The following is a 23,935-nucleotide window of genomic DNA, read 5'->3' as shown; positions in this document are numbered from 1 at the left end:
TATACGTAGTACAAAAATAAAAATCAATATGAACTAAAGACTTCTATTAAAATATTATCAAAAAATACTTTTGGCTACACATAAAGATTTTACTTTTTCGCCAAACCAAGGAGCGACAAGTAACTAAGATGAGTTCAAATGAGTTGGGATGAGCTAGAGTGAGCCAAAGTGATGTAATGTGACGAAACAGAGACCAGCCTCTTTCTTTGCTCAGTTTTGGCTCACTCCTACTCCCTGCAACTCAATGTAAATCATCGATGCTCCTAGTTGCTCAGCCCTTGCGAGATAACTAAAGCTTTTATTACGTCATAACACTTTGAAGTCATCTAAAAATCATTATCATGATGTTTATCAAAAGTTTAAGAAAAGTCAATGGTAGCAGCAGCAACCACAGGCTGGGATCCAACGTAATCTGAAAAAATCACCAACACCAAATAAATTCTATCAAAACTTTAGTTTCTCGCCAAACCAGGGAGCGACAAGTAACTAAGATGAGTTCAAATGAGTTGGGATGAGCTAGAGTGAGCCAAAGTGATGTAATGTGACGAAACAGAGACCAGCCTCTTTCTTTGCTCAGTTTTGGCTCACTCCTACTCCCTGCAACTCAATGTAAATCATCGATGCTCCTAGTTGCTCAGCCCTTGCGAAAAAACTAAAGCTTTTATTACGTCATAACACTTTGAAGTCATCTAAAAATCATTATCATGATGTTTATCAAAAGTTTAAGAAAAGTCAATGGTAGCAGCAGCAACCACAGGCTGGGATCCAACGTAATCTGAAAAAATCACCAACACCAAATAAATTCTATCAAAACTTTAGTTTCTCGCCAAACCAGGGAGCGACAAGTAACTAAGATGAGTTCAAATGAGTTGGGATGAGCTAGAGTGAGCCAAAGTGATGTAATGTGACGAAACAGAGACCAGCCTCTTTCTTTGCTCAGTTTTGGCTCACTCCTACTCCCTGCAACTCAATGTAAATCATCGATGCTCCTAGTTGCTCAGCCCTTGCGAGAAAACTAAAGCTTTTATTACGTCATAACACTTTGAAGTCATCTAAAAATCATTATCATGATGTTTATCAAAAGTTTAAGAAAAGTCAATGGTAGCAGCAGCAACCACAGGCTGGGATCCAACGTAATCTGAAAAAATCACCAACACCAAATAAATTCTATCAAAACTTTAGTTTCTCGCCAAACCAGGGAGCGACAAGTAACTAAGATGAGTTCAAATGAGTTGGGATGAGCTAGAGTGAGCCAAAGTGATGTAATGTGACGAAACAGAGACCAGCCTCTTTCTTTGCTCAGTTTTGGCTCACTCCTACTCCCTGCAACTCAATGTAAATCATCGATGCTCCTAGTTGCTCAGCCCTTGCGAGATAACTAAAGCTTTTATTACGTCATAACACTTTGAAGTCATCTAAAAATCATTATCATGATGTTTATCAAAAGTTTAAGAAAAGTCAATGGTAGCAGCAGCAACCACAGGCTGGGATCCAACGTAATCTGAAAAAATCACCAACACCAAATAAATTCTATCAAAACTTTAGTTTCTCGCCAAACCAGGGAGCGACAAGTAACTAAGATGAGTTCAAATGAGTTGGGATGAGCTAGAGTGAGCCAAAGTGATGTAATGTGACGAAACAGAGACCAGCCTCTTTCTTTGCTCAGTTTTGGCTCACTCCTACTCCCTGCAACTCAATGTAAATCATCGATGCTCCTAGTTGCTCAGCCCTTGCGAGATAACTAAAGCTTTTATTACGTCATAACACTTTGAAGTCATCTAAAAATCATTATCATGATGTTTATCAAAAGTTTAAGAAAAGTCAATGGTAGCAGCAGCAACCACAGGCTGGGATCCAACGTAATCTGAAAAAATCACCAACACCAAATAAATTCTATCAAAACTTTAGTTTCTCGCCAAACCAGGGAGCGACAAGTAACTAAGATGAGTTCAAATGAGTTGGGATGAGCTAGAGTGAGCCAAAGTGATGTAATGTGACGAAACAGAGACCAGCCTCTTTCTTTGCTCAGTTTTGGCTCACTCCTACTCCCTGCAACTCAATGTAAATCATCGATGCTCCTAGTTGCTCAGCCCTTGCGAGAAAACTAAAGCTTTTATTACGTCATAACACTTTGAAGTCATCTAAAAATCATTATCATGATGTTTATCAAAAGTTTAAGAAAAGTCAATGGTAGCAGCAGCAACCACAGGCTGGGATCCAACGTAATCTGAAAAAATCACCAACACCAAATAAATTCTATCAAAACTTTAGTTTCTCGCCAAACCAGGGAGCGACAAGTAACTAAGATGAGTTCAAATGAGTTGGGATGAGCTAGAGTGAGCCAAAGTGATGTAATGTGACGAAACAGAGACCAGCCTCTTTCTTTGCTCAGTTTTGGCTCACTCCTACTCCCTGCAACTCATTGTAAATCATCGGTGCTCCTATTTGCTCAGCTTTTGCGAGAAAACTTAAGTGTCTTTTGACGAAATTAAACGAGGTCAATCTCATTTTGGTGTAGAACAGATACTTTTTGATAATTAAATATAACAATTTAGTTAAGTTAGATATAAGAAAAATATAACATATATAACAATAATTTAATTAAATATAACAACAATAATTCAATTAAGAAAAAAATTATTTCCAACCAATTTTTTTCTCTATTTCCAACCAATCTTTAACACAAGAAACAGAAAGGTTATTACAATACTGACAAGGTCATTATTTAAGTCACTTTTTAGCAAGCAGTTCTGCTCTTTTTTTTAGAGAATCAGGGGTCCGTTTGCTATTGAAATTAAATCTAGGATCCTTAAGCATAGCCGTCCACTTTCCAAATCCATAAACTTTCAAACTTTTTTTTAGAAAAAAGTCCTCCTCTGGAGTAAATGGCACCCTTCTACTGACGACTGGCTTTGCTTTCAACCTGTCAGCATTGCAATCTGGGCGCGAGTATGCTCTACACGATTCGTTACCCGCTTCGTCGAGATTGACGCAAATTTTTTCTTTCCGATTTCTTCCTGGCGTTATTTGCTGGTGCTGTTCGGTTTCTTCCAAGCAGCAGTCTTGATCAGACGAATCTTTGTTGTCTAGAATGATTCTTTTTAAACTTCTATCAACTTCTTTGTTCTGCAACTTTTTCATCGCCGATTTGGCGTTTACTGCAATTTCGCGTGAATTGCGCTTTTGATAGTAAGTTTTCGCAACTTGAGAACTGTGTTTTTGGTCTCGGCTCACGACTTCTTGCTCTTCAGCAGAAAGTTTACGCGAGCTCTCCGTCTCAACAATCTGACGATATCTGGTCGGATGAACGTATTTCCCGATTGCCTGAAAAACGAGTTCTGACATCAGGTTACTTAACTGTTTAAACTGTGTTCCATTTCTTGTGACTAGTACATATTCGCACTGAGGGTTCAACAGAGGCCTAACATGGCAAATATAGTCGTCAAGGAGTCGTGTGCTCGTCTCATCAAGTATCAATGAATCAAAGGTGTACTGTTGTGCAGTTTTAAACTCAGTCTGGTCCACAAACCCATTATTCTCCCTCGACTTTTCAAACATTGATACTGTTAGAAATTGATACGTCATTGGGCGTGATCCTTTCACTCTTGTAAACATATACACAGCTACAAATCGCGTGGCAAATGTAAGGTCCGCAGGTGTAACGGCAGTCAAAGGATAGCCTTTACAATTTGTCAACACATCTTTGTAGCGTGGAAGATGGTACGGTATAACTCTCTCCATTTCTTCCATCGTCGCCCACTGATTACAGCCAGAAAGGACTTCGATCGACAGGTTTTTTGACCATTCGCTGATTTTCCTTTTAGCCAGTGCTTTTTTTCCTCGGTTTATGTAAACTTCAGAAACCGCCAAATTGCCAAGCACTGTTGCCGATAATCCACTGGATTTACGAAAGTCGATCAAATCTGTGATTGCTTGTAAATACCCAAATTGAGCTGAGCTGCCTAGGCCCCATTCTTTTCCGATATGCTCGATAAAACTGCATATAAGTCCTGCGGATCCTATGCTGTAGTCTACATGCTGTTCTGTGAGATTGTCTTCGTCATCTTCGCTGCAAAATTTCAAGAATTTCATTACGCGTGTAGCATTTTGTGTTGCCTGTGCTGCTGACAGTCCCCCGCCACAAACAGCACAAAGCCAATCGACATACTGCTTTCCAACCCCTTCAGAAATTGAGAAATGTGGCCTTTTAGTTGTATCTGCACGTCTTCTGGCACTTTCGATGTGTTTGTGACTTCTTTGGGTACTCTGTTCAGCCGACCTTTCAATAACTTTATCACTCGGCTTCACATCGAAAAAATAATACCATCTGTGCTTGGTGTCTATGTGTTTTCGGCAACCTCTTTTGCTGAAAAATGTACGATTCTCGCAAAATTCTATCGGACAGCGAAAGGTTTTATCCTTCGTTTCACGGAGTATGACAACACGTTTCTTACTGTGTGCCCCTTCGACCTTTGACCAATCCATTCGCACATTTTGGTATTTCTCTTTTCGAGACAAAATCGAGCATTTCAACCCTTTTTATTGACAACTTAGAAACAATTGCACACAGATTCTTTTCATGGAAAGAGTTAAATTTTCTCAATGGTATTGTTAGATATGCATGAGTTTAAAGCGTATGATAAAGCGCAATTTTATACTTGAACGAGATCAATTGTAAAAACGCATACAGCACTTGTATTCAGAATGTCCCCAGTAGAAACACAGGGAATCTAGAATGGCCAATTAGGTCACTTTTCGAGGAACGCCACACTCATTGGAAACTATGTGATCACAAGAGGACATAGAAACCCCCAACAAATCACAGTGATCAAGGAACGTGGCATCCCTCGAATATGTTCATTGGATAAAGAAAACAGTGCACATTGTAAATATTAGTCACCAGAGACATCTGAGTTCGCTTGGTGCAAGGACCATAGCATTGTTCTTCTTCCCCTGAAAATTTCTGTCTAAAGGACGGGGGCAGACTTTATACAAATACTGTAATACTCAGAAGTATACTTGCATATATAAAAAAATGTCTATACAATTTATTGAAATTTTCCTATATAAACGTAAGCGTGAGCAACCCTCTCTCTCAGTGAATCATATATTGCATTAGAGAGATATATATATTTATATATATATATATATATATATATGTATAATTCTGGTAGTGAAGGAGATGACGACGGTTATAATTATTATGATGACGATGATTGACGATGTGTATAATAATAATAATTGGTGACGATGATTGATAATGATAGTTCTGATCGATAGTGATTTTCATGATAATGAAGATGGTGAAAATGCTGATTGACAGCGACGATAAGAATCAACGACATTGATTGATAATTGTGATTAATGCACTTAAACCATATCGATGATATGGCGACATTACCTCGGTGAAGAGCCTCGAACATACGCTCAAACAAACGTTCTTTGTTGACTTCTTCACTCTTCAAAGATGCCCTCTCGGGAATCCAACCCGTCAGTGCACCCAAATCGATATTCTACACGAAATAAAAGCAAGTTAACGCCAGGTTGCACAAAGACGTACATGATAGATGTATGATGGTAGAGATAATTTTGCCTCTGCTAAAAAAATTAAATTGCTTCGATGAAATCAAAACACTTTTAACGTTATTTTCTCTCTTTTTTACACCCATCTTGATAGACATGCTGCAAGTACTGGCCAAAATTTTGCCATTCACATGTAATATATTGCCCCTATGTTGCAGAATTATTGCTATATTGTGCCACCAAGCGGGAAACATGGGTTGGAAAAAAGAAAACAATTCAAAGGAAGTAAGTAGAATCGTTTAAAGGGAAAAACTCACGGAATTCGAGCCTGGAAAGTCATATCCACCCATAACCTGAAAAGAGAATATAGAAGAAATTAGAATAAAATGAGAGGAATCTATGTATAAAACGTGTGCATTTGCGGGTCAGTAAATTGGACGCGGAATGGTTCAGGGCTACTGTCTTAGCATGCTGATAACAAAATAGCAGTGAAAATTTAAGAGGAATAAACTATTTTCTTTGCTTTGATATTGCAACAAAGACTGATTGCTAAAGCATTCTAGTGATAATTAGTCTTCAAACAAACTAAGTAAAAAAGGTTTACCATCACTTACCTTTAAGTAAGCCTTTTCAAGGAGACTAACCCAGAACTCATCACTGTTATTCGAGTAGGAGCAAAGAAGCTCGCCATCTTTTCCAATTGGAAGAAAATCATCAATTATGACCTGGGGAAGATGTTACCGAGGAGAAAATTTAGAGAATCTAGCACAAAAAAGGGAAAACAATGTACCATTTAGAATCAACATGTACACTTTTGGGTTGTAGAACAGAACAGTTATCAATTGAAACTTGGTGTTTCAGGCTTAATGCGATCATCAAGCAACTGTACTGACGTCATTTTGTGATAAAAGTAAACCATTGCAGAAACAGTCAACTACAGCGACAATAGAGAGACAGCAGCAGCAGAAAGCTTCGAAGAAATGTATTTGAAATTCTTGATCAAGAAAATTTATGAACTCCTGTTATCTAAATCAAAATAGTTTATAAGTTGACATCAATTAGAAAAAGGTATGATTTGGTAAAAATCAACAAGTTAAGAGAAAAATTAAAAATAACATGATTGATTTAACAAAGACCAAACTCGAGAAAAGTTTACGAATATAATACTTCACTTTTGTACCATTTACCATTACAACGGTTTTAAATAACTAGAACATTAAAAATTATGAGAGCCGGGAACGAACCGTAAGGAATGAGTTGAAGAGAAAACAAACCTTTCGTGGGACGCCATTTATTATCAACTTTACCATATATTTTCCACATGGATTAATCATCGGTTTCCCTTCCTTGTTCTGTGGGTATATGATGCTGCAACAATAAAAAAAGAGTTGGTAACGTACATATGCAAAGCCATCTTAACGAACAAGCAATCAACTTCTGTCTCATTTACAGCCTCTAGGTACTAGGACCCTATGATTTCTGTTCAAAGATCATGAGAATTTTGATTATTTTATATCGGTGATTAGTTCTTTTGCTACAGAAAAACTGTTTGATTAAAATGCGATGTAAAGACTCACGATGTTATCAGCTGTTTTCTAAACTTTCGTTCATATGCTGCACTTATTGCCAAGGATGCAACGAAGGAGCAATCTGAGACTATGGTCTACAAAAGAACAAGAAATTACAAGGAAATCAACAAGGCAACAAGGAAATCACCAAGATAATATAGAGCCATTCTACATAGTATATCCATAAGGAAAATTTGAAGGGAAGATGATAAATAGCAATGTAATACAATTATCTTTAGATGAATATCAGAATCATTTCAGACGTTTAGCAACCTAGACAACCTACCAATAAACGTTTGTTTGCTTATGAGAAATGCAATCGAGTTTCATATACACCTGGTAGACATCTATGATCATAATACATGGCTTTAAAGTGTTTGAAAAGTACGAGCAACACAAACCATGTTGTTTTATCGTTTGCTTTAGAATAACTGCTTGTAGCACGTTAGAGCGGCATGATGGTATAAAATAAAGGATTACTGTTATATATGTCAAAATCTATTTGTATGGACAACATAAAGCAGGCATATCTCAAGTTCAAACGGATGCCATTTTAATGTATTTGATCGACACATACCTGTCTAATGCTTAGACTGGTGATAGCGTATATCATGTGTGGATCGGCACAAAGATCAGATGGCCTGGTAAAAAAAAGAGAATCAAAGTATTGGACGCAAAAATAATGCAGCAGATTTGCAACTGTTGCTGTTCTTGTTAAACATGAATTTTAGAAAGGCTGAAAAGTCTGAGTATGGGCTAGAAAATGGGAAATTTGAAAAGCGTTAAATATTCTTTGGAGAATCAGATTAGCACTAAAATGTGTACAGTTAAAAGAATGAAAACTGTTCACTTTCTGTCTAGCACCAAAACGTTTCTGTCTAGCAACAAGGCCACAGAGGTAGTTGAATGATTAAGCTGTGCCCTGGTTTTTGATTTTAAATAGTAACATACAAACTGAGTCGATGACTTTGGTCTAAAGAAAGCAGGCGACTATCCTCAATCATGGGTGACACAGTTAAGCATAGACTGGGAATCTCTTTCTTTAATCAAAGATGGGCTAAGAATAACATATAAGCAATCTGCCATTTCTTATTTAGAAGCGTTACAGGGTACATTCTACGAGGAGGTGGTGTGAGTAACTCCTTTTAAACAAAATTATAATTACAGCGACAAAGTTCTAAACAGAATTCTCCCATGGGTAAGCAATCTGCTTCAGTCCTCCTCATGCCACGACAACTCAGCTCACGAGGTTTGGTTCTATTTAAAAATAAAATGGCATTATCCAGATTTATTGTGACAAGCTTTAATGGTTCGCGTATCTCTCGAAAGCAAACCAAGAAAAAAAGATCTAAGTGAGTCATGCCCCTATCATCTTCTCCTCATTACTTTACTTTTTATTCTTTTCATCCCCAATTCTTGTTGTATCATAAACGCGATTCATTACCTGACCCACTTAGCAAACTTTGCCTTTTGCTTTGGAGCTAATGCCAGCTGCCCGTCTGGATCACTGCAGAAAATGCGAAAATAGTGAACAGTACTGACTAAAAGGTTTTACAAGGCCTTTCATATTGAAAAATTCAAAAATTTCAAACGGCTTCATACAAGCAAATATTAATGTCATCTGAAAAATATCAAAAGCATCATCATAAGCAAGGCTGCAAGCTAGAACAAAAAATTTGACAGCGAACTGAGGGCTTTATTAATAAGAAAATTTACACAAGTTTCTAAGTAAAAACAATGAAATCAAGACTTTGATGGTTCATGTGTTTACATGAAAGAATCGCGCACCTGAATGGAATTGGAAATGCAAATCTTTCGAGTAAGTCTCTATCTATCCATGGAGGGTACACATTTTTGTTGATATAAGATGAATGCCTGTCGAAAAAGAATTAGAAAGTATCCGTTGAAAATTACAAACAAATAAATTACATAATAATATTATAATGGTGAAATAGAATCAAGGAATCCTGAATCATTTAATCATGATTATGATAAACCAAAATATATTGATGCCCAACGACCTTGACTACATTTGCAATCATGAATTATCCTTTAAAAATGCGCAGGGCTATATCAGTTTGCATCAACTCTGTGTGTGATTTAGTCAGTAACCATATATGTATATTTCTGTTCAGAAGCACGTGTTTACATGGTTAAAACAGTGTCTGGTTTCCAGTGAAATTTTTGAAGTTTGGCAAAACTCATCATTTCATTAACCTGCACTGCAGACCTAAAAACTTCCTTTTATGCAGTCTTTGGCGTCAGTTAAGGTCCTTAATGGCTTCCCCATGGCTTTTGTCACGCCTTCTTTCCAGCTCATTCTAGGTCTACTTTGATTTCATGACTCCCTACATGATGATACATGCTACCTCTACAGGTTCTTCTCAAGTTGTCTAAAGACCCACATTGACCATTGACCCTTCTAGAGCTCACCATAGATAAAAACAGCTATGCTCAAACGCCATATCTCTGCACAATAATTACTGCTAATCATAGATGTGTTATAAATATATTTTTCTTCTTGTTGTTATTACTTTGATTCATGTAAAGGGGATTGGATAGTGCCACAAACTACTGGCAGTCTGGTCTGATTCTGGCACTCTTAAGCCACACTTGAGCCATCCCCAATATCTGATGAATTTAGGACAGGATGATACTAGGATGACACTTGGCCGGAGCCCTACCCATTCTTATGAAGTCCCTGCCTTAAGCACATGCTGGCTTTTGAATGTATCTCCTAGTTTAGGCAGAATACATACATTTTGCACTTCCTGCCTCGCTTTTAAAGAATTTGTAATGGGACGAGAAGCATACCAGTAGCACAATTTGCCTATATCAAAGCCAACTGATTTGCAGATATCTAGACCCTTGTACTGAAAAGCATTATTTTAAGCGACCAGAAAAGCAATGAGTTTAAATCTTGGTCAAAGAACCGAGCTTTTCAAGTATTTAGACAGTTTTCCATTTTATCAACAATGGGGGTATGTTTTATAATTACAAGAAAAAACACATTTTCTTTCTAGGAAAAAAAGTTGTGTATCATTTGTTTAAATTGCAAAATAATTCTGCACAAAGAAGAAAACTATCAAGATAAATTATGCTAATTTATAAGTTCAGTTCTGATCAGAGTTCTACAGAGAATGTACTGTCAATGCATCAGGACCTATAAGAGCAACAATTGACAAAACACTTGCAGCAAGCTTTCATTACATACCTAAGTGTCTCTATTTCCAACTGAGTAAGTTTTGGGCGATTTTCCATTGATGGATCTGGCCTCATGCTAACCCTATTAACTTGTTGTGTAAGTTGTTCAATGGCACTTTGATTGATGTTTCCTCTTGGCTTTTTGCCTTTCAAAACTTCAGCCCGGTCAAGTGCAGACGTTGCCCATTTGTTGAGCCTTTCCTTGGCAATACTATCTGTGGTTGATTGTGCTGCTTTAAGGCAAAGTTCGACAGCATCTGTGTAAAGCGTCAAGGCTTCTTCATGTTTTCCATTCTCATCTTGCTCAAGAGCTTGCTTTAGGAAAAATTCTGCTCTTTCAAGCTCTTTCTGCAAAAAGATTTTTGTTATCAACTTCAGACAAATAGAGTATAAAAGGAAGCCAAAATAATCCTAATACAATATAAACTCGCATAAAAGAACCTAGGTTTTTTCTAGCAGCCTGAGTAGGTTGTTAATTAACAGGCTGCTATTCTAAATTCCAGCCTAAAAGGTTCTTAACAAGGTTCTCATATACGTACAGGCCTTGCACACATTCACAATGTTTTCCACCACAAGAATTCTAACAGACACACTTAAACCAGCTTTGTTTTTCATGTTAAACTTCAAGTCAATCAAATGAATTTGTGTTGTTAGATTGTCAAATTAGAATGCAACATACCTGATTTACTCTAAACTGGTTTAATTTGCCAGTGTGAATTAGGTGTAAAAACACCACTCTAAAAACCTTTTTTCTTATATATATATACATAGAACTTTTCCAAATTTCAGCCTCTTTGAGGTTCTTAACATTGATTAAATTTCAGCCTCGCGGTTCTTATAAAAACAGGTTCTTTTATGCGGGTTTCTACTGTAAATCAACTTATTCAGGCCTTGCCTAAAGCACACCTTAAAACAACAATATAGAGTAATTTCAATGAGTACCTGAAGAAGTAAAACGACATTGCCACAAAGAAAAATATTGGTTTCAAAGAATGGTGATCAAACTTAAACTATTGTCTAAAATGGCCGAAATGTTTTGATTCATAAGATTTATGAGAGTTTATACCATTCATTAATCTTTTGACAACATTTATACTTGATTTTATAGACCAGGTCTATAAAAATAAATATTCAAATGAAAAGATTGTTTTCCATGCATCAAAAATACAAATGTATTCTATGCTAGGTAGGATTCACTACCCAAAGATAGAGGGATAGAATAAAACGGCATGTCCCTTCCAGCATTAGAAACAAAACTCTTCCCCAAAGAGAGCAGCCTCCTCGGTCTTGCAGGTCTAAAATTACATCTAAAACATTTCATTCTGATATCAGGCAGCATTTACTGGAAAACCCAAATTTTGAAAAAACTATAATAGTGACATGTTTCTGGTTTTTGGCAAAGCTTGATCGTTGATGACGTATACAAATGACACGACACAACATATCATACCCAGAGCCCAGAGGTGTGGTGATATGGGAGCTTAATATTCATTATTGATTGTAAAGAGGAGCAGATTTCCACATAAATGCTATTATTTTGAAAAAAATTTGCATTCCTCTCAAAGATGCTCTCAAGGCGATGTTTTAAAGCTGTGACACAGAGTACCTCAAGTTTCATTAGACACATAAATTTTGCTAAGTACAAGGGCTGCATATTACATTTTCTTGTTGTTGTTTGCCACCCCAATTGTGATTCTACTGCAAAACAAAGTTCTCGAAGTCTGAAAATATTTGGTTCTTGATTTGAAACATTCTAATTGCCATAACAGAAATAATTAAATCATCAAAAAAGTTACAGGGTGGTCAATGGCAGCGCCAGTCACTTGGCTCTGGGGGGGGGGGGACGAAAAATATGTATCTCCCCAAGTCCCCCCAGTTGCGCGGCTACTGAGGGTGGTAGTTTAAAGCATGGAATGAAAGCAGCAGCTTTGAACATCACTTCCAAAAATTGGACAAATCATATTGTGGTCAAAAGTGCTAATCAAGTAACAAGGGAAAAGGATGGACAATCATGAGACCATGGGAAATTGATGTTAACAGAAAACTGCAAAAACACATGTTTGCGCGTGTGATGAAAAGCATGGGCAATTTAACTTGCGTGTGTGCAGGGGTGTGCGGGTGCGATCGCACGTGCTAAACGAAAAGGACTGTATATACGACAAAGCATGAACTGCACTGGCCATATATTATCTAACACCAGCGGCTAATTTAGGGACTGCAGGGACTGGGACCAAAAACATCTGCAGGGCCCTTGTTTTTTAAAAATCTTTATTTTTATCTTTTTGATTACTGTAAGTGCAATGACTAGGGCTATGGCCCCTCTAGACCCCTAAAACTGCGACTGTCAAACACTCAAAAAAAATCTTCTTATTCCTTTTACTGTTTATGATACTCAACAGAATCAAGAGCCATGTAAACATATTGCACAGGTTTGACAAACGAGTAATGGTGACCACATTGTAAACAACAAGGTGATACATGTTGAAATCACTTTTGTGAAGCCATTAGGCATCCTTTTGTAGTTTAAAACCAATCAAACCAATTTTCAAACTTTTGGCAACACTTTTAATTAAAGATTGAAAAACTTAATTTTTAGTAAAAAATGAAAAAGATTTAAAGTAAAAAATTTTAACTTTTTATTGGACAGTCCTGCAGCTTTGAAACCTTTGTGAGACTTGCTAGAAGTTTGCCAGAAAGTTGTGTAGCAGGTACTGTTGATCAGGACATGATAAGTTCAGAAAAAAATTTGCAAGATCACATTTAGGTGCTGGAGTACCAACATGATCATTAATGGCATTGTATTTGATGGAAAGTGGCATATTTTAAGCCATTTTATTATACCTACTCTTTTGCAGCTATTAAAGCACTTGAGTGAACCTGCTTATCGCAGGAATTTTGGTATTTTCATTTAATGAGAGGAAGAAATGTATTTGTTTCCATTACAACATAGCAATCGGTTGGAAAAAATGGACTTGGGCGATTTTGACACATTTTATTGATTGAATTCTGCTACAACATATCAAATCAAAAGGCTTTCCCATTTTTCTAAAGGCTTATCTACTCGCCACAAATTATCAAATCATTTCAAACAAACCTGGTTATTTGTTTGTGAGACTGTCCTTTGTAAAATAATTTGCCCTTGAGCTGCAAAAGAAAAAATGATGTACTGCAAATGAAAGCATTAAGGTTTAATATGGAAATCAATGTGAGACTTTAATATGAAAATATTGAGCAAAATGCTTTAGAGCCATATTCAGAATCAGCATTTAAAGGCATTGAGTCATGGTAAATAGGCCTTCTCTATAGGGGGTCATTTGGTTTCAGCGTGATAGCTGCTGTTTGACATGATATTGGCATCCGTTGTTGACAACTTGTTATTGATGGAAACTGTTTTGTTAATCAGTACGAGGTGAGTTCATGTGACCAGTTCAAGGTCAACCAATAGCATCGCAGTCATGGAAATCGTGACTCAGCGAATTTTGGCACTTTGGGTATACCCAATCCATTTTATCATGACTCAATGCCTTTAAGTTAAAGGAACACAGATTACAAAACTTGTTATTTCTGATGACCAGCTTTTTCTTCAAACTTAAACTAGAAAAGAGGGTAAAAGGACAAAAAAGGGACAATGGTTGCTTCAGAAAGAAAATGTAATCTTTTTGTACTTGATGCCCAGTTTGGAGAGTGTGATTGATCTTGACAAGATCTTGGGTGTGCCCACCAGACTGGAAACTTTGTTGTACCTTCGCAATGATTTCAGGTGTGCAGTCGCAAATTTTTCAATGCCCACACAAGAAACAAAGTTTCCAGTCAGGGCACCAGCACTATCAACTGTTCCAAACCAAAATCTAATGTGCCCCCCCCCCCCCAGTGCCACAATGTCTGCATCTTAGGTGGTTCATTGTCATGATCTGCTTACTGGGCTGGTACATGGGGACATGCTTAATAAAGAGTAATGAAAACTATATAGTGAAGATAATCAAACTTTGCACTGAAAAAATAACAAAAGAGTGATTTTGTCAGAAATTGCAAGTATACAAGGAAGGCTCTCATGCTTGGAGGCTAGTTGTTCTAACATGATTTTATGGAGATCTCACCAGAGAAAGAGATTTTGTCCAGATTAATTGCTAATGGCTAAACATTTTAAATGAAACGAAATGTCACACTGATTTAAAACAAAGTAGTGGTGTAGATAGAAAAATGAATATTTACAATTTAAATTTTCAGGGGTAAGAAATTTAATTCTTTTTAACAAATATATAACTAGCATTTTATTGTTTCATACATTGGAGCAAACAATAACGACATTGGTATCACAATAAGATGTAAAATATGCTCTTATAATTTTTTTTAAGTTTGGTTTCATAAATTAGGTACTACTTGAAGTTTTATGGTGTCTTCTCCTTTACAATATTTTCTAAGTACCATACCTAATTGAAAGAGAGTGCCAATCTGTTCAGAGCAACAGAAAAGAGACAACCATGTTAAATTTCCGACAAGATCATTTGGGTGTTACACTTGTCATTTAGAGTTTGGCTTGACATGAGTGGTCTGTCAGTATAATGGTCTGTCCCGGGTGAAGTCACTCCAAAGATCTGTGACCTCTTAGAGCCTTCAACAGTTATATATAGTTATTAGTTAAGATCAGAAATTTTCCGACAAGATTAAAAATATTCCGACAGAATGACAGTTAAGCATTACAAGAGGGTCTTGCCCCCTGACCCCCTCTTTCTACGCCACTATAACAAAGTATTTCACTTGAATTTGCTCGTACCGATTTGCTGGTGCAACGTTTCCGCTCTATCCAGATATTGATGAGCTTTCTCGCTAATCGAACCAAGCCTCAAATTCTGATCAAAGTCCAAAGCCTTTTTTATTGCTTCTGCAGCTTCTAGGTAATAAAATATTGCAACTTTGAAATTTTCTTCTCCATCCGCGGTAGTTGCAAGCTTTGCAAATTGATAACTATCCTGAAGAAGTTGGTTAGGATCCATTTTGTCTCTGGAACCAAAACTTCCTTCGCAGAAAGCGTCTCGATTTCAATCAGGGCTCCAGAATTCAAAGGGAGACTTGCATATTGACCTTGAAAATACAATTTACTTATCACAAATTTATTTTACCATAATTTTCAGAATAACGAAAGCTTTGATAATTTATTTAAGAAATCATTCGTTATTCTAAAAATTAATTGCAAATCAATTGTTTTCGTAATAGAATACAATGAATCAGTCCTGTAGTCAATATAATGTTGTTTTTTCTATTTTTTTGAAAATGTTTCCCGACCGAATATGCACAGTAGAGAGCGTTCAGCCGTGTTGATAGGTTGATACTTCTTTGTTCTTTTATATGTAGCCATTCCCAAGTTACACAGTACCCATGTGTTGAAGCATGTGACTATTGAAGAATTATTTGGCAATGACTCTGATTCCGGGACACTCATTAGCTGTAATTGTTAATGATTCTTTTATTAAGCTTAAAAGATACATTCCTGATCTTACGTGTTTCTAGCTGATTGGCTGTTCTTAATAGTTGGTAATATGATTTTATCTATAAATACGCTGTAGTAGTTTTAGAGTTAGGCTTTTTGGCGGAAGCATGTTGCTGTTTGGTCGCAGTGCTGACGAAAGAAGTCGTGTCTCTCTGCTCCTCTCTGCCACCAGTCAATTTTAAAAGGGCCGTTAGTTATTCTATAAATATTAAGTTGCACTGTAGTTAAAGTTTAGTACAACATATGTCTTTGAATTTATCTCACACGGGAGAAGATTGGCGATGCTTCTTACATTAGAATGTGCTGAGCAGTTCAAAACTGTACTAATCTATGTTAATATATTTTCTTTCTTAGACAACATGATTTGTTCATCTTCTTCTTCAAAGGCCATGCAATCGTGATTGTACAAAGTTTGTCATAAAGAGCCAAAGTATAAAAGTTTATAAAGATAATAAAGGGAGTGGCCAAAAAGTATGTTATACAGGGTTGATGAGAAGATAACATCTTGGATCGGGACTCTTTAGAAATCTTTGCTGACCACGCTATAATTAAATGACAAGAAGAACAATCCATTTATGGTTTTTGATATCAAGATTGATATCTCATCTAAACAATTGATGATGAAAGAGATAGACCGATTACACTTTTTACAAGTCGTAAGTTCATTTTACGCATTTTATCTGTCAGTGAGAAATACGCTCGAGAATAACTTTTATTCAGAAGAATCCGATGGAAATTTTGGCTAATTTTAACAGAATTGAAATTAAATATACAATTCACAAGCAGTTTTCATTTTGGTCATATATTTTTTGATTGATTAATTAGTACTGGCTAATATTTCATCAGCTATGCAATGTTTAAATTTTGTAAAAAGGGCTCAGACAGGGTATAAAGGCCCCTGGGAAAAAAAGGAAAATGCAGATCACCTGCAAGCAAGGCGAGCAGAAAATTTGGCAATTATGCCCCTTAGATTAGCTTGAAATTCTTTTTCAGAACGATTTCTTGGAGTAATTTCGACACGTTAAACGGATGTCAATTATCCGACGAAAGCCCCAATTTTCCAACGACATCGCTGATTGGGAGGGGGGGCCAAGCCCCAAAAACCCCCATAGTTTCCGACACTGGATCCAATAGCCGCAAGCAGCATATAAAAATACCACTTCATACTACTATTTCTTGGTCTCTATTCATACTAATTATACAAAAATCATCAGTTCTTTCATTTCATATCAAATATCAGTAATGGACGGGGTTAATTTACGTGATACGGGCAAAATTAAGGAATTTGATTTATAAATTTTTAAGAAGTAAGATAACTATTTCCATTCCAAAAGCAAGAGTTTTGCAATTGATGCACTCAACTTACCTTTGTATAAAAGCTTTTGAATACACACTGTCAGTGAGCATGCGCACAAAAGACGTTGAAAACCGTTCGTAAAATATCAGAATTTGACAAGTTTTATGACTCCTGGTGTTGTAGGCTTCATCATCTTTTCTTTTTTCGCCTAAAAAGGTCGAAAATGCGTCTTTTATCTGCCTGCTCTTGTTTCTTCTTCTCATTAGTTGCTTTTCTCTCTAGGTTCTTAACGAGTCGGCCTCGATTCCATTACATTTATCTCAGCACAGCAACCAGATGTTCCTTTTTCGTCTCACTCAATTACGAATTACCAACAACTACTCTAGGTGGTACTACTTTTTCACATTGGCTAAATTGACAGGGACAAATTGCCAATCAGTCAATGTGATCCTTCATTCGATTTCGGTTTAGATCAGCTTCGTGTTGCGATGCAATCGTGTAGGGTTCTAGCTGATTACAAACTGGTCAAATGAATTCACGAAACACGAAACACTAGCTGCCTACCAAAACTAACTAACCAACTTTTACTTGTACTTGCAGTTGTATGTAGTCAGCCATATTTTCAAGAAGCCGTTCTGCTCTTGCTAGCTAAAGCATCACTGGCTGGAGATCTAAGCTGGAAGAGGAAAATGTCCATCAACCGCTTCGCTACATGTTTCATTTCAGCCTGTTCGATTTCTCTTCATTTTTGCCCACATTCTTTGCTGGATGGAAAGACCAAGTCTCACTCTGAAGGCAAGACTAGCCATTTCTCCACCCTATCCTTCGCCTACGGCCATACCACCATGAATACACCGGTTCTCGTCCGATCACCGAAGTTAAGCATGGTAGGGCCAGGTCAGTACCTGGATGGGTGACCGCCTGGGAACACCTGGTGTTGTAGGCTTCATCATCTTTTCTTTTTTCGCCTAAAAAGGTCGAAAATGCGTCTTTTATCTGCCTGCTCTTGTTTCTTCTTCTCATTAGTTGCTTTTCTCTCTAGGTTCTTAACGAGTCGGCCTCGATTCCATTACATTTATCTCAGCACAGCAACCAGATGTTCCTTTTTCGTCTCACTCAATTACGAATTACCAACAACTACTCTAGGTGGTACTACTTTTTCACATTGGCTAAATTGACAGGGACAAATTGCCAATCAGTCAATGTGATCCTTCATTCGATTTCGGTTTAGATCAGCTTCGTGTTGCGATGCAATCGTGTAGGGTTCTAGCTGATTACAAACTGGTCAAATGAATTCACGAAACACGAAACACTAGCTGCCTACCAAAACTAACTAACCAACTTTTACTTGTACTTGCAATTGTATGTAGTCAGCCATATTTTCAAGAAGCCGTTCTGCTCTTGCTAGCTAAAGCATCACTGGCTGGAGATCTAAGCTGGAAGAGGAAAATGTCCATCAACCGCTTCGCTACATGTTTCATTTCAGCCTGTTCGATTTCTCTTCATTTTTGCCCACATTCTTTGCTGGATGGAAAGACCAAGTCTCACTCTGAAGGCAAGACTAGCCATTTCTCCACCCTATCCTTCGCCTACGGCCATACCACCATGAATACACCGGTTCTCGTCCGATCACCGAAGTTAAGCATGGTAGGGCCAGGTCAGTACCTGGATGGGTGACCGCCTGGGAACACCTGGTGTTGTAGGCTTCATCATCTTTTCTTTTTTCGCCTAAAAAGGTCGAAAATGCGTCTTTTATCTGCCTGCTCTTGTTTCTTCTTCTCATTAGTTGCTTTTCTCTCTAGGTTCTTAACGAGTCGGCCTCGATTCCATTACATTTATCTCAGCACAGCAACCAGATGTTCCTTTTTCGTCTCACTCAATTACGAATTACCAACAACTACTCTAGGTGGTACTACTTTTTCACATTGGCTAAATTGACAGGGACAAATTGCCAATCAGTCAATGTGATCCTTCATTCGATTTCGGTTTAGATCAGCTTCGTGTTGCGATGCAATCGTGTAGGGTTCTAGCTGATTACAAACTGGTCAAATGAATTCACGAAACACGAAACACTAGCTGCCTACCAAAACTAACTAACCAACTTTTACTTGTACTTGCAGTTGTATGTAGTCAGCCATATTTTCAAGAAGCCGTTCTGCTCTTGCTAGCTAAAGCATCACTGGCTGGAGATCTAAGCTGGAAGAGGAAAATGTCCATCAACCGCTTCGCTACATGTTTCATTTCAGCCTGTTCGATTTCTCTTCATTTTTGCCCACATTCTTTGCTGGATGGAAAGACCAAGTCTCACTCTGAAGGCAAGACTAGCCATTTCTCCACCCTATCCTTCGCCTACGGCCATACCACCATGAATACACCGGTTCTCGTCCGATCACCGAAGTTAAGCATGGTAGGGCCAGGTCAGTACCTGGATGGGTGACCGCCTGGGAACACCTGGTGTTGTAGGCTTCATCATCTTTTCTTTTTTCGCCTAAAAAGGTCGAAAATGCGTCTTTTATCTGCCTGCTCTTGTTTCTTCTTCTCATTAGTTGCTTTTCTCTCTAGGTTCTTAACGAGTCGGCCTCGATTCCATTACATTTATCTCAGCACAGCAACCAGATGTTCCTTTTTCGTCTCACTCAATTACGAATTACCAACAACTACTCTAGGTGGTACTACTTTTTCACATTGGCTAAATTGACAGGGACAAATTGCCAATCAGTCAATGTGATCCTTCATTCGATTTCGGTTTAGATCAGCTTCGTGTTGCGATGCAATCGTGTAGGGTTCTAGCTGATTACAAACTGGTCAAATGAATTCACGAAACACGAAACACTAGCTGCCTACCAAAACTAACTAACCAACTTTTACTTGTACTTGCAATTGTATGTAGTCAGCCATATTTTCAAGAAGCCGTTCTGCTCTTGCTAGCTAAAGCATCACTGGCTGGAGATCTAAGCTGGAAGAGGAAAATGTCCATCAACCGCTTCGCTACATGTTTCATTTCAGCCTGTTCGATTTCTCTTCATTTTTGCCCACATTCTTTGCTGGATGGAAAGACCAAGTCTCACTCTGAAGGCAAGACTAGCCATTTCTCCACCCTATCCTTCGCCTACGGCCATACCACCATGAATACACCGGTTCTCGTCCGATCACCGAAGTTAAGCATGGTAGGGCCAGGTCAGTACCTGGATGGGTGACCGCCTGGGAACACCTGGTGTTGTAGGCTTCATCATCTTTTCTTTTTTCGCCTAAAAAGGTCGAAAATGCGTCTTTTATCTGCCTGCTCTTGTTTCTTCTTCTCATTAGTTGCTTTTCTCTCTAGGTTCTTAACGAGTCGGCCTCGATTCCATTACATTTATCTCAGCACAGCAACCAGATGTTCCTTTTTCGTCTCACTCAATTACGAATTACCAACAACTACTCTAGGTGGTACTACTTTTTCACATTGGCTAAATTGACAGGGACAAATTGCCAATCAGTCAATGTGATCCTTCATTCGATTTCGGTTTAGATCAGCTTCGTGTTGCGATGCAATCGTGTAGGGTTCTAGCTGATTACAAACTGGTCAAATGAATTCACGAAACACGAAACACTAGCTGCCTACCAAAACTAACTAACCAACTTTTACTTGTACTTGCAATTGTATGTAGTCAGCCATATTTTCAAGAAGCCGTTCTGCTCTTGCTAGCTAAAGCATCACTGGCTGGAGATCTAAGCTGGAAGAGGAAAATGTCCATCAACCGCTTCGCTACATGTTTCATTTCAGCCTGTTCGATTTCTCTTCATTTTTGCCCACATTCTTTGCTGGATGGAAAGACCAAGTCTCACTCTGAAGGCAAGACTAGCCATTTCTCCACCCTATCCTTCGCCTACGGCCATACCACCATGAATACACCGGTTCTCGTCCGATCACCGAAGTTAAGCATGGTAGGGCCAGGTCAGTACCTGGATGGGTGACCGCCTGGGAACACCTGGTGTTGTAGGCTTCATCATCTTTTCTTTTTTCGCCTAAAAAGGTCGAAAATGCGTCTTTTATCTGCCTGCTCTTGTTTCTTCTTCTCATTAGTTGCTTTTCTCTCTAGGTTCTTAACGAGTCGGCCTCGATTCCATTACATTTATCTCAGCACAGCAACCAGATGTTCCTTTTTCGTCTCACTCAATTACGAATTACCAACAACTACTCTAGGTGGTACTACTTTTTCACATTGGCTAAATTGACAGGGACAAATTGCCAATCAGTCAATGTGATCCTTCATTCGATTTCGGTTTAGATCAGCTTCGTGTTGCGATGCAATCGTGTAGGGTTCTAGCTGATTACAAACTGGTCAAATGAATTCACGAAACACGAAACACTAGCTGCCTACCAAAACTAACTAACCAACTTTTACTTGTACTTGCAGTTGTATGTAGTCAGCCATATTTTCAAGAAGCCGTTCTGCTCTTGCTAGCTAAAGCATCACTGGCTGGAGATCTAAGCTGGAAGAGGAAAATGTCCATCAACCGCTTCGCTACATGTTTCATTTCAGCCTGTTCGATTTCTCTTCATTTTTGCCCACATTCTTTGCTGGATGGAAAGACCAAGTCTCACTCTGAAGGCAAGACTAGCCATTTCTCCACCCTATCCTTCGCCTACGGCCATACCACCATGAATACACCGGTTCTCGTCCGATCACCGAAGTTAAGCATGGTAGGGCCAGGTCAGTACCTGGATGGGTGACCGCCTGGGAACACCTGGTGTTGTAGGCTTCATCATCTTTTCTTTTTTCGCCTAAAAAGGTCGAAAATGCGTCTTTTATCTGCCTGCTCTTGTTTCTTCTTCTCATTAGTTGCTTTTCTCTCTAGGTTCTTAACGAGTCGGCCTCGATTCCATTACATTTATCTCAGCACAGCAACCAGATGTTCCTTTTTCGTCTCACTCAATTACGAATTACCAACAACTACTCTAGGTGGTACTACTTTTTCACATTGGCTAAATTGACAGGGACAAATTGCCAATCAGTCAATGTGATCCTTCATTCGATTTCGGTTTAGATCAGCTTCGTGTTGCGATGCAATCGTGTAGGGTTCTAGCTGATTACAAACTGGTCAAATGAATTCACGAAACACGAAACACTAGCTGCCTACCAAAACTAACTAACCAACTTTTACTTGTACTTGCAATTGTATGTAGTCAGCCATATTTTCAAGAAGCCGTTCTGCTCTTGCTAGCTAAAGCATCACTGGCTGGAGATCTAAGCTGGAAGAGGAAAATGTCCATCAACCGCTTCGCTACATGTTTCATTTCAGCCTGTTCGATTTCTCTTCATTTTTGCCCACATTCTTTGCTGGATGGAAAGACCAAGTCTCACTCTGAAGGCAAGACTAGCCATTTCTCCACCCTATCCTTCGCCTACGGCCATACCACCATGAATACACCGGTTCTCGTCCGATCACCGAAGTTAAGCATGGTAGGGCCAGGTCAGTACCTGGATGGGTGACCGCCTGGGAACACCTGGTGTTGTAGGCTTCATCATCTTTTCTTTTTTCGCCTAAAAAGGTCGAAAATGCGTCTTTTATCTGCCTGCTCTTGTTTCTTCTTCTCATTAGTTGCTTTTCTCTCTAGGTTCTTAACGAGTCGGCCTCGATTCCATTACATTTATCTCAGCACAGCAACCAGATGTTCCTTTTTCGTCTCACTCAATTACGAATTACCAACAACTACTCTAGGTGGTACTACTTTTTCACATTGGCTAAATTGACAGGGACAAATTGCCAATCAGTCAATGTGATCCTTCATTCGATTTCGGTTTAGATCAGCTTCGTGTTGCGATGCAATCGTGTAGGGTTCTAGCTGATTACAAACTGGTCAAATGAATTCACGAAACACGAAACACTAGCTGCCTACCAAAACTAACTAACCAACTTTTACTTGTACTTGCAATTGTATGTAGTCAGCCATATTTTCAAGAAGCCGTTCTGCTCTTGCTAGCTAAAGCATCACTGGCTGGAGATCTAAGCTGGAAGAGGAAAATGTCCATCAACCGCTTCGCTACATGTTTCATTTCAGCCTGTTCGATTTCTCTTCATTTTTGCCCACATTCTTTGCTGGATGGAAAGACCAAGTCTCACTCTGAAGGCAAGACTAGCCATTTCTCCACCCTATCCTTCGCCTACGGCCATACCACCATGAATACACCGGTTCTCGTCCGATCACCGAAGTTAAGCATGGTAGGGCCAGGTCAGTACCTGGATGGGTGACCGCCTGGGAACACCTGGTGTTGTAGGCTTCATCATCTTTTCTTTTTTCGCCTAAAAAGGTCGAAAATGCGTCTTTTATCTGCCTGCTCTTGTTTCTTCTTCTCATTAGTTGCTTTTCTCTCTAGGTTCTTAACGAGTCGGCCTCGATTCCATTACATTTATCTCAGCACAGCAACCAGATGTTCCTTTTTCGTCTCACTCAATTACGAATTACCAACAACTACTCTAGGTGGTACTACTTTTTCACATTGGCTAAATTGACAGGGACAAATTGCCAATCAGTCAATGTGATCCTTCATTCGATTTCGGTTTAGATCAGCTTCGTGTTGCGATGCAATCGTGTAGGGTTCTAGCTGATTACAAACTGGTCAAATGAATTCACGAAACACGAAACACTAGCTGCCTACCAAAACTAACTAACCAACTTTTACTTGTACTTGCAGTTGTATGTAGTCAGCCATATTTTCAAGAAGCCGTTCTGCTCTTGCTAGCTAAAGCATCACTGGCTGGAGATCTAAGCTGGAAGAGGAAAATGTCCATCAACCGCTTCGCTACATGTTTCATTTCAGCCTGTTCGATTTCTCTTCATTTTTGCCCACATTCTTTGCTGGATGGAAA

At 38.5% G+C, this 23,935-nt stretch overlaps 2 protein-coding genes and 8 non-coding genes across 10 annotated transcripts in view; 8 read left to right on the top strand and 2 right to left on the bottom strand.

Moving 5' to 3' along the window:
- The window catches only part of LOC135682088 (calpain-7-like), a 34,293-nt gene extending 17,023 nt beyond the window's left edge, over positions 1–17,270 (bottom strand). Inside the window, exons 1-12 of the mRNA XM_065196815.2 lie at positions 17,150–17,270; positions 15,070–15,377; positions 13,390–13,439; positions 10,306–10,643; positions 8,880–8,966; positions 8,536–8,598; positions 7,669–7,732; positions 7,101–7,186; positions 6,798–6,891; positions 6,138–6,248; positions 5,841–5,876; positions 5,402–5,513 (exon numbers count right to left, since the gene is read on the bottom strand). Coding sequence (XP_065052887.2) covers positions 5,402–5,513; positions 5,841–5,876; positions 6,138–6,248; positions 6,798–6,891; positions 7,101–7,186; positions 7,669–7,732; positions 8,536–8,598; positions 8,880–8,966; positions 10,306–10,643; positions 13,390–13,439; positions 15,070–15,289 — 1,261 coding nt within the window. The 5' untranslated portion in view covers positions 15,290–15,377; positions 17,150–17,270. The remainder of the gene's footprint in view (positions 1–5,401; positions 5,514–5,840; positions 5,877–6,137; positions 6,249–6,797; positions 6,892–7,100; positions 7,187–7,668; positions 7,733–8,535; positions 8,599–8,879; positions 8,967–10,305; positions 10,644–13,389; positions 13,440–15,069; positions 15,378–17,149) is intronic.
- Positions 10–5,393, bottom strand: LOC148958343 (uncharacterized). Its single transcript, XM_089113040.1, has one exon. The coding sequence runs from the start codon at positions 4,483–4,485 to the stop codon at positions 2,731–2,733; it is 1,755 nt and encodes a 584-aa protein (XP_088969166.1). The 5' UTR covers positions 4,486–5,393; the 3' UTR covers positions 10–2,730.
- A 637-nt stretch (positions 17,271–17,907) lies between the features above and the next one.
- On the top strand, positions 17,908–18,026 carry LOC148958342 (5S ribosomal RNA). Its single transcript, XR_016144764.1, has one exon. It is a non-coding gene; the product is annotated as a 5S ribosomal RNA (ribosomal RNA).
- A 641-nt stretch (positions 18,027–18,667) lies between these two features.
- On the top strand, positions 18,668–18,786 carry LOC135682920 (5S ribosomal RNA). The gene has a single exon (XR_010515731.1). It is a non-coding gene; the product is annotated as a 5S ribosomal RNA (ribosomal RNA).
- Positions 18,787–19,427: 641 nt separating this feature from the next.
- LOC148958341 (5S ribosomal RNA) lies at positions 19,428–19,546 on the top strand. The gene has a single exon (XR_016144763.1). It is a non-coding gene; the product is annotated as a 5S ribosomal RNA (ribosomal RNA).
- Positions 19,547–20,187: 641 nt separating this feature from the next.
- On the top strand, positions 20,188–20,306 carry LOC135682921 (5S ribosomal RNA). The gene has a single exon (XR_010515732.1). It is a non-coding gene; the product is annotated as a 5S ribosomal RNA (ribosomal RNA).
- A 641-nt stretch (positions 20,307–20,947) lies between these two features.
- Positions 20,948–21,066, top strand: LOC148958340 (5S ribosomal RNA). Its single transcript, XR_016144762.1, has one exon. It is a non-coding gene; the product is annotated as a 5S ribosomal RNA (ribosomal RNA).
- A 641-nt stretch (positions 21,067–21,707) lies between these two features.
- Positions 21,708–21,826, top strand: LOC148958339 (5S ribosomal RNA). Its single transcript, XR_016144761.1, has one exon. It is a non-coding gene; the product is annotated as a 5S ribosomal RNA (ribosomal RNA).
- Positions 21,827–22,467: 641 nt separating this feature from the next.
- On the top strand, positions 22,468–22,586 carry LOC148958338 (5S ribosomal RNA). Its single transcript, XR_016144759.1, has one exon. It is a non-coding gene; the product is annotated as a 5S ribosomal RNA (ribosomal RNA).
- Positions 22,587–23,227: 641 nt separating this feature from the next.
- LOC148958337 (5S ribosomal RNA) lies at positions 23,228–23,346 on the top strand. The gene has a single exon (XR_016144758.1). It is a non-coding gene; the product is annotated as a 5S ribosomal RNA (ribosomal RNA).
- The last annotated feature ends 589 nt before the right edge of the window (positions 23,347–23,935 follow it).

This window comes from Rhopilema esculentum, chromosome 16 (assembly GCF_057945365.1).
Source record: "Rhopilema esculentum isolate cy_ngs chromosome 16, ASM5794536v1, whole genome shotgun sequence".
In the NCBI taxonomy this organism is placed as follows: domain Eukaryota; kingdom Metazoa; phylum Cnidaria; class Scyphozoa; order Rhizostomeae; family Rhizostomatidae; genus Rhopilema; species Rhopilema esculentum.
The sequence above is the reverse complement of the archived record's forward strand: the minus strand, read 5'-3'. Positions and strand labels throughout refer to the sequence as shown.

Excerpts from the sequence above, each read along its gene's own strand:
- LOC148958343 (XM_089113040.1), bottom strand. The coding sequence starts at position 4,485 with ATGGATTGGTCAAAGGTCGAAGGGGCACACAGTAAGAAACGTGTTGTC.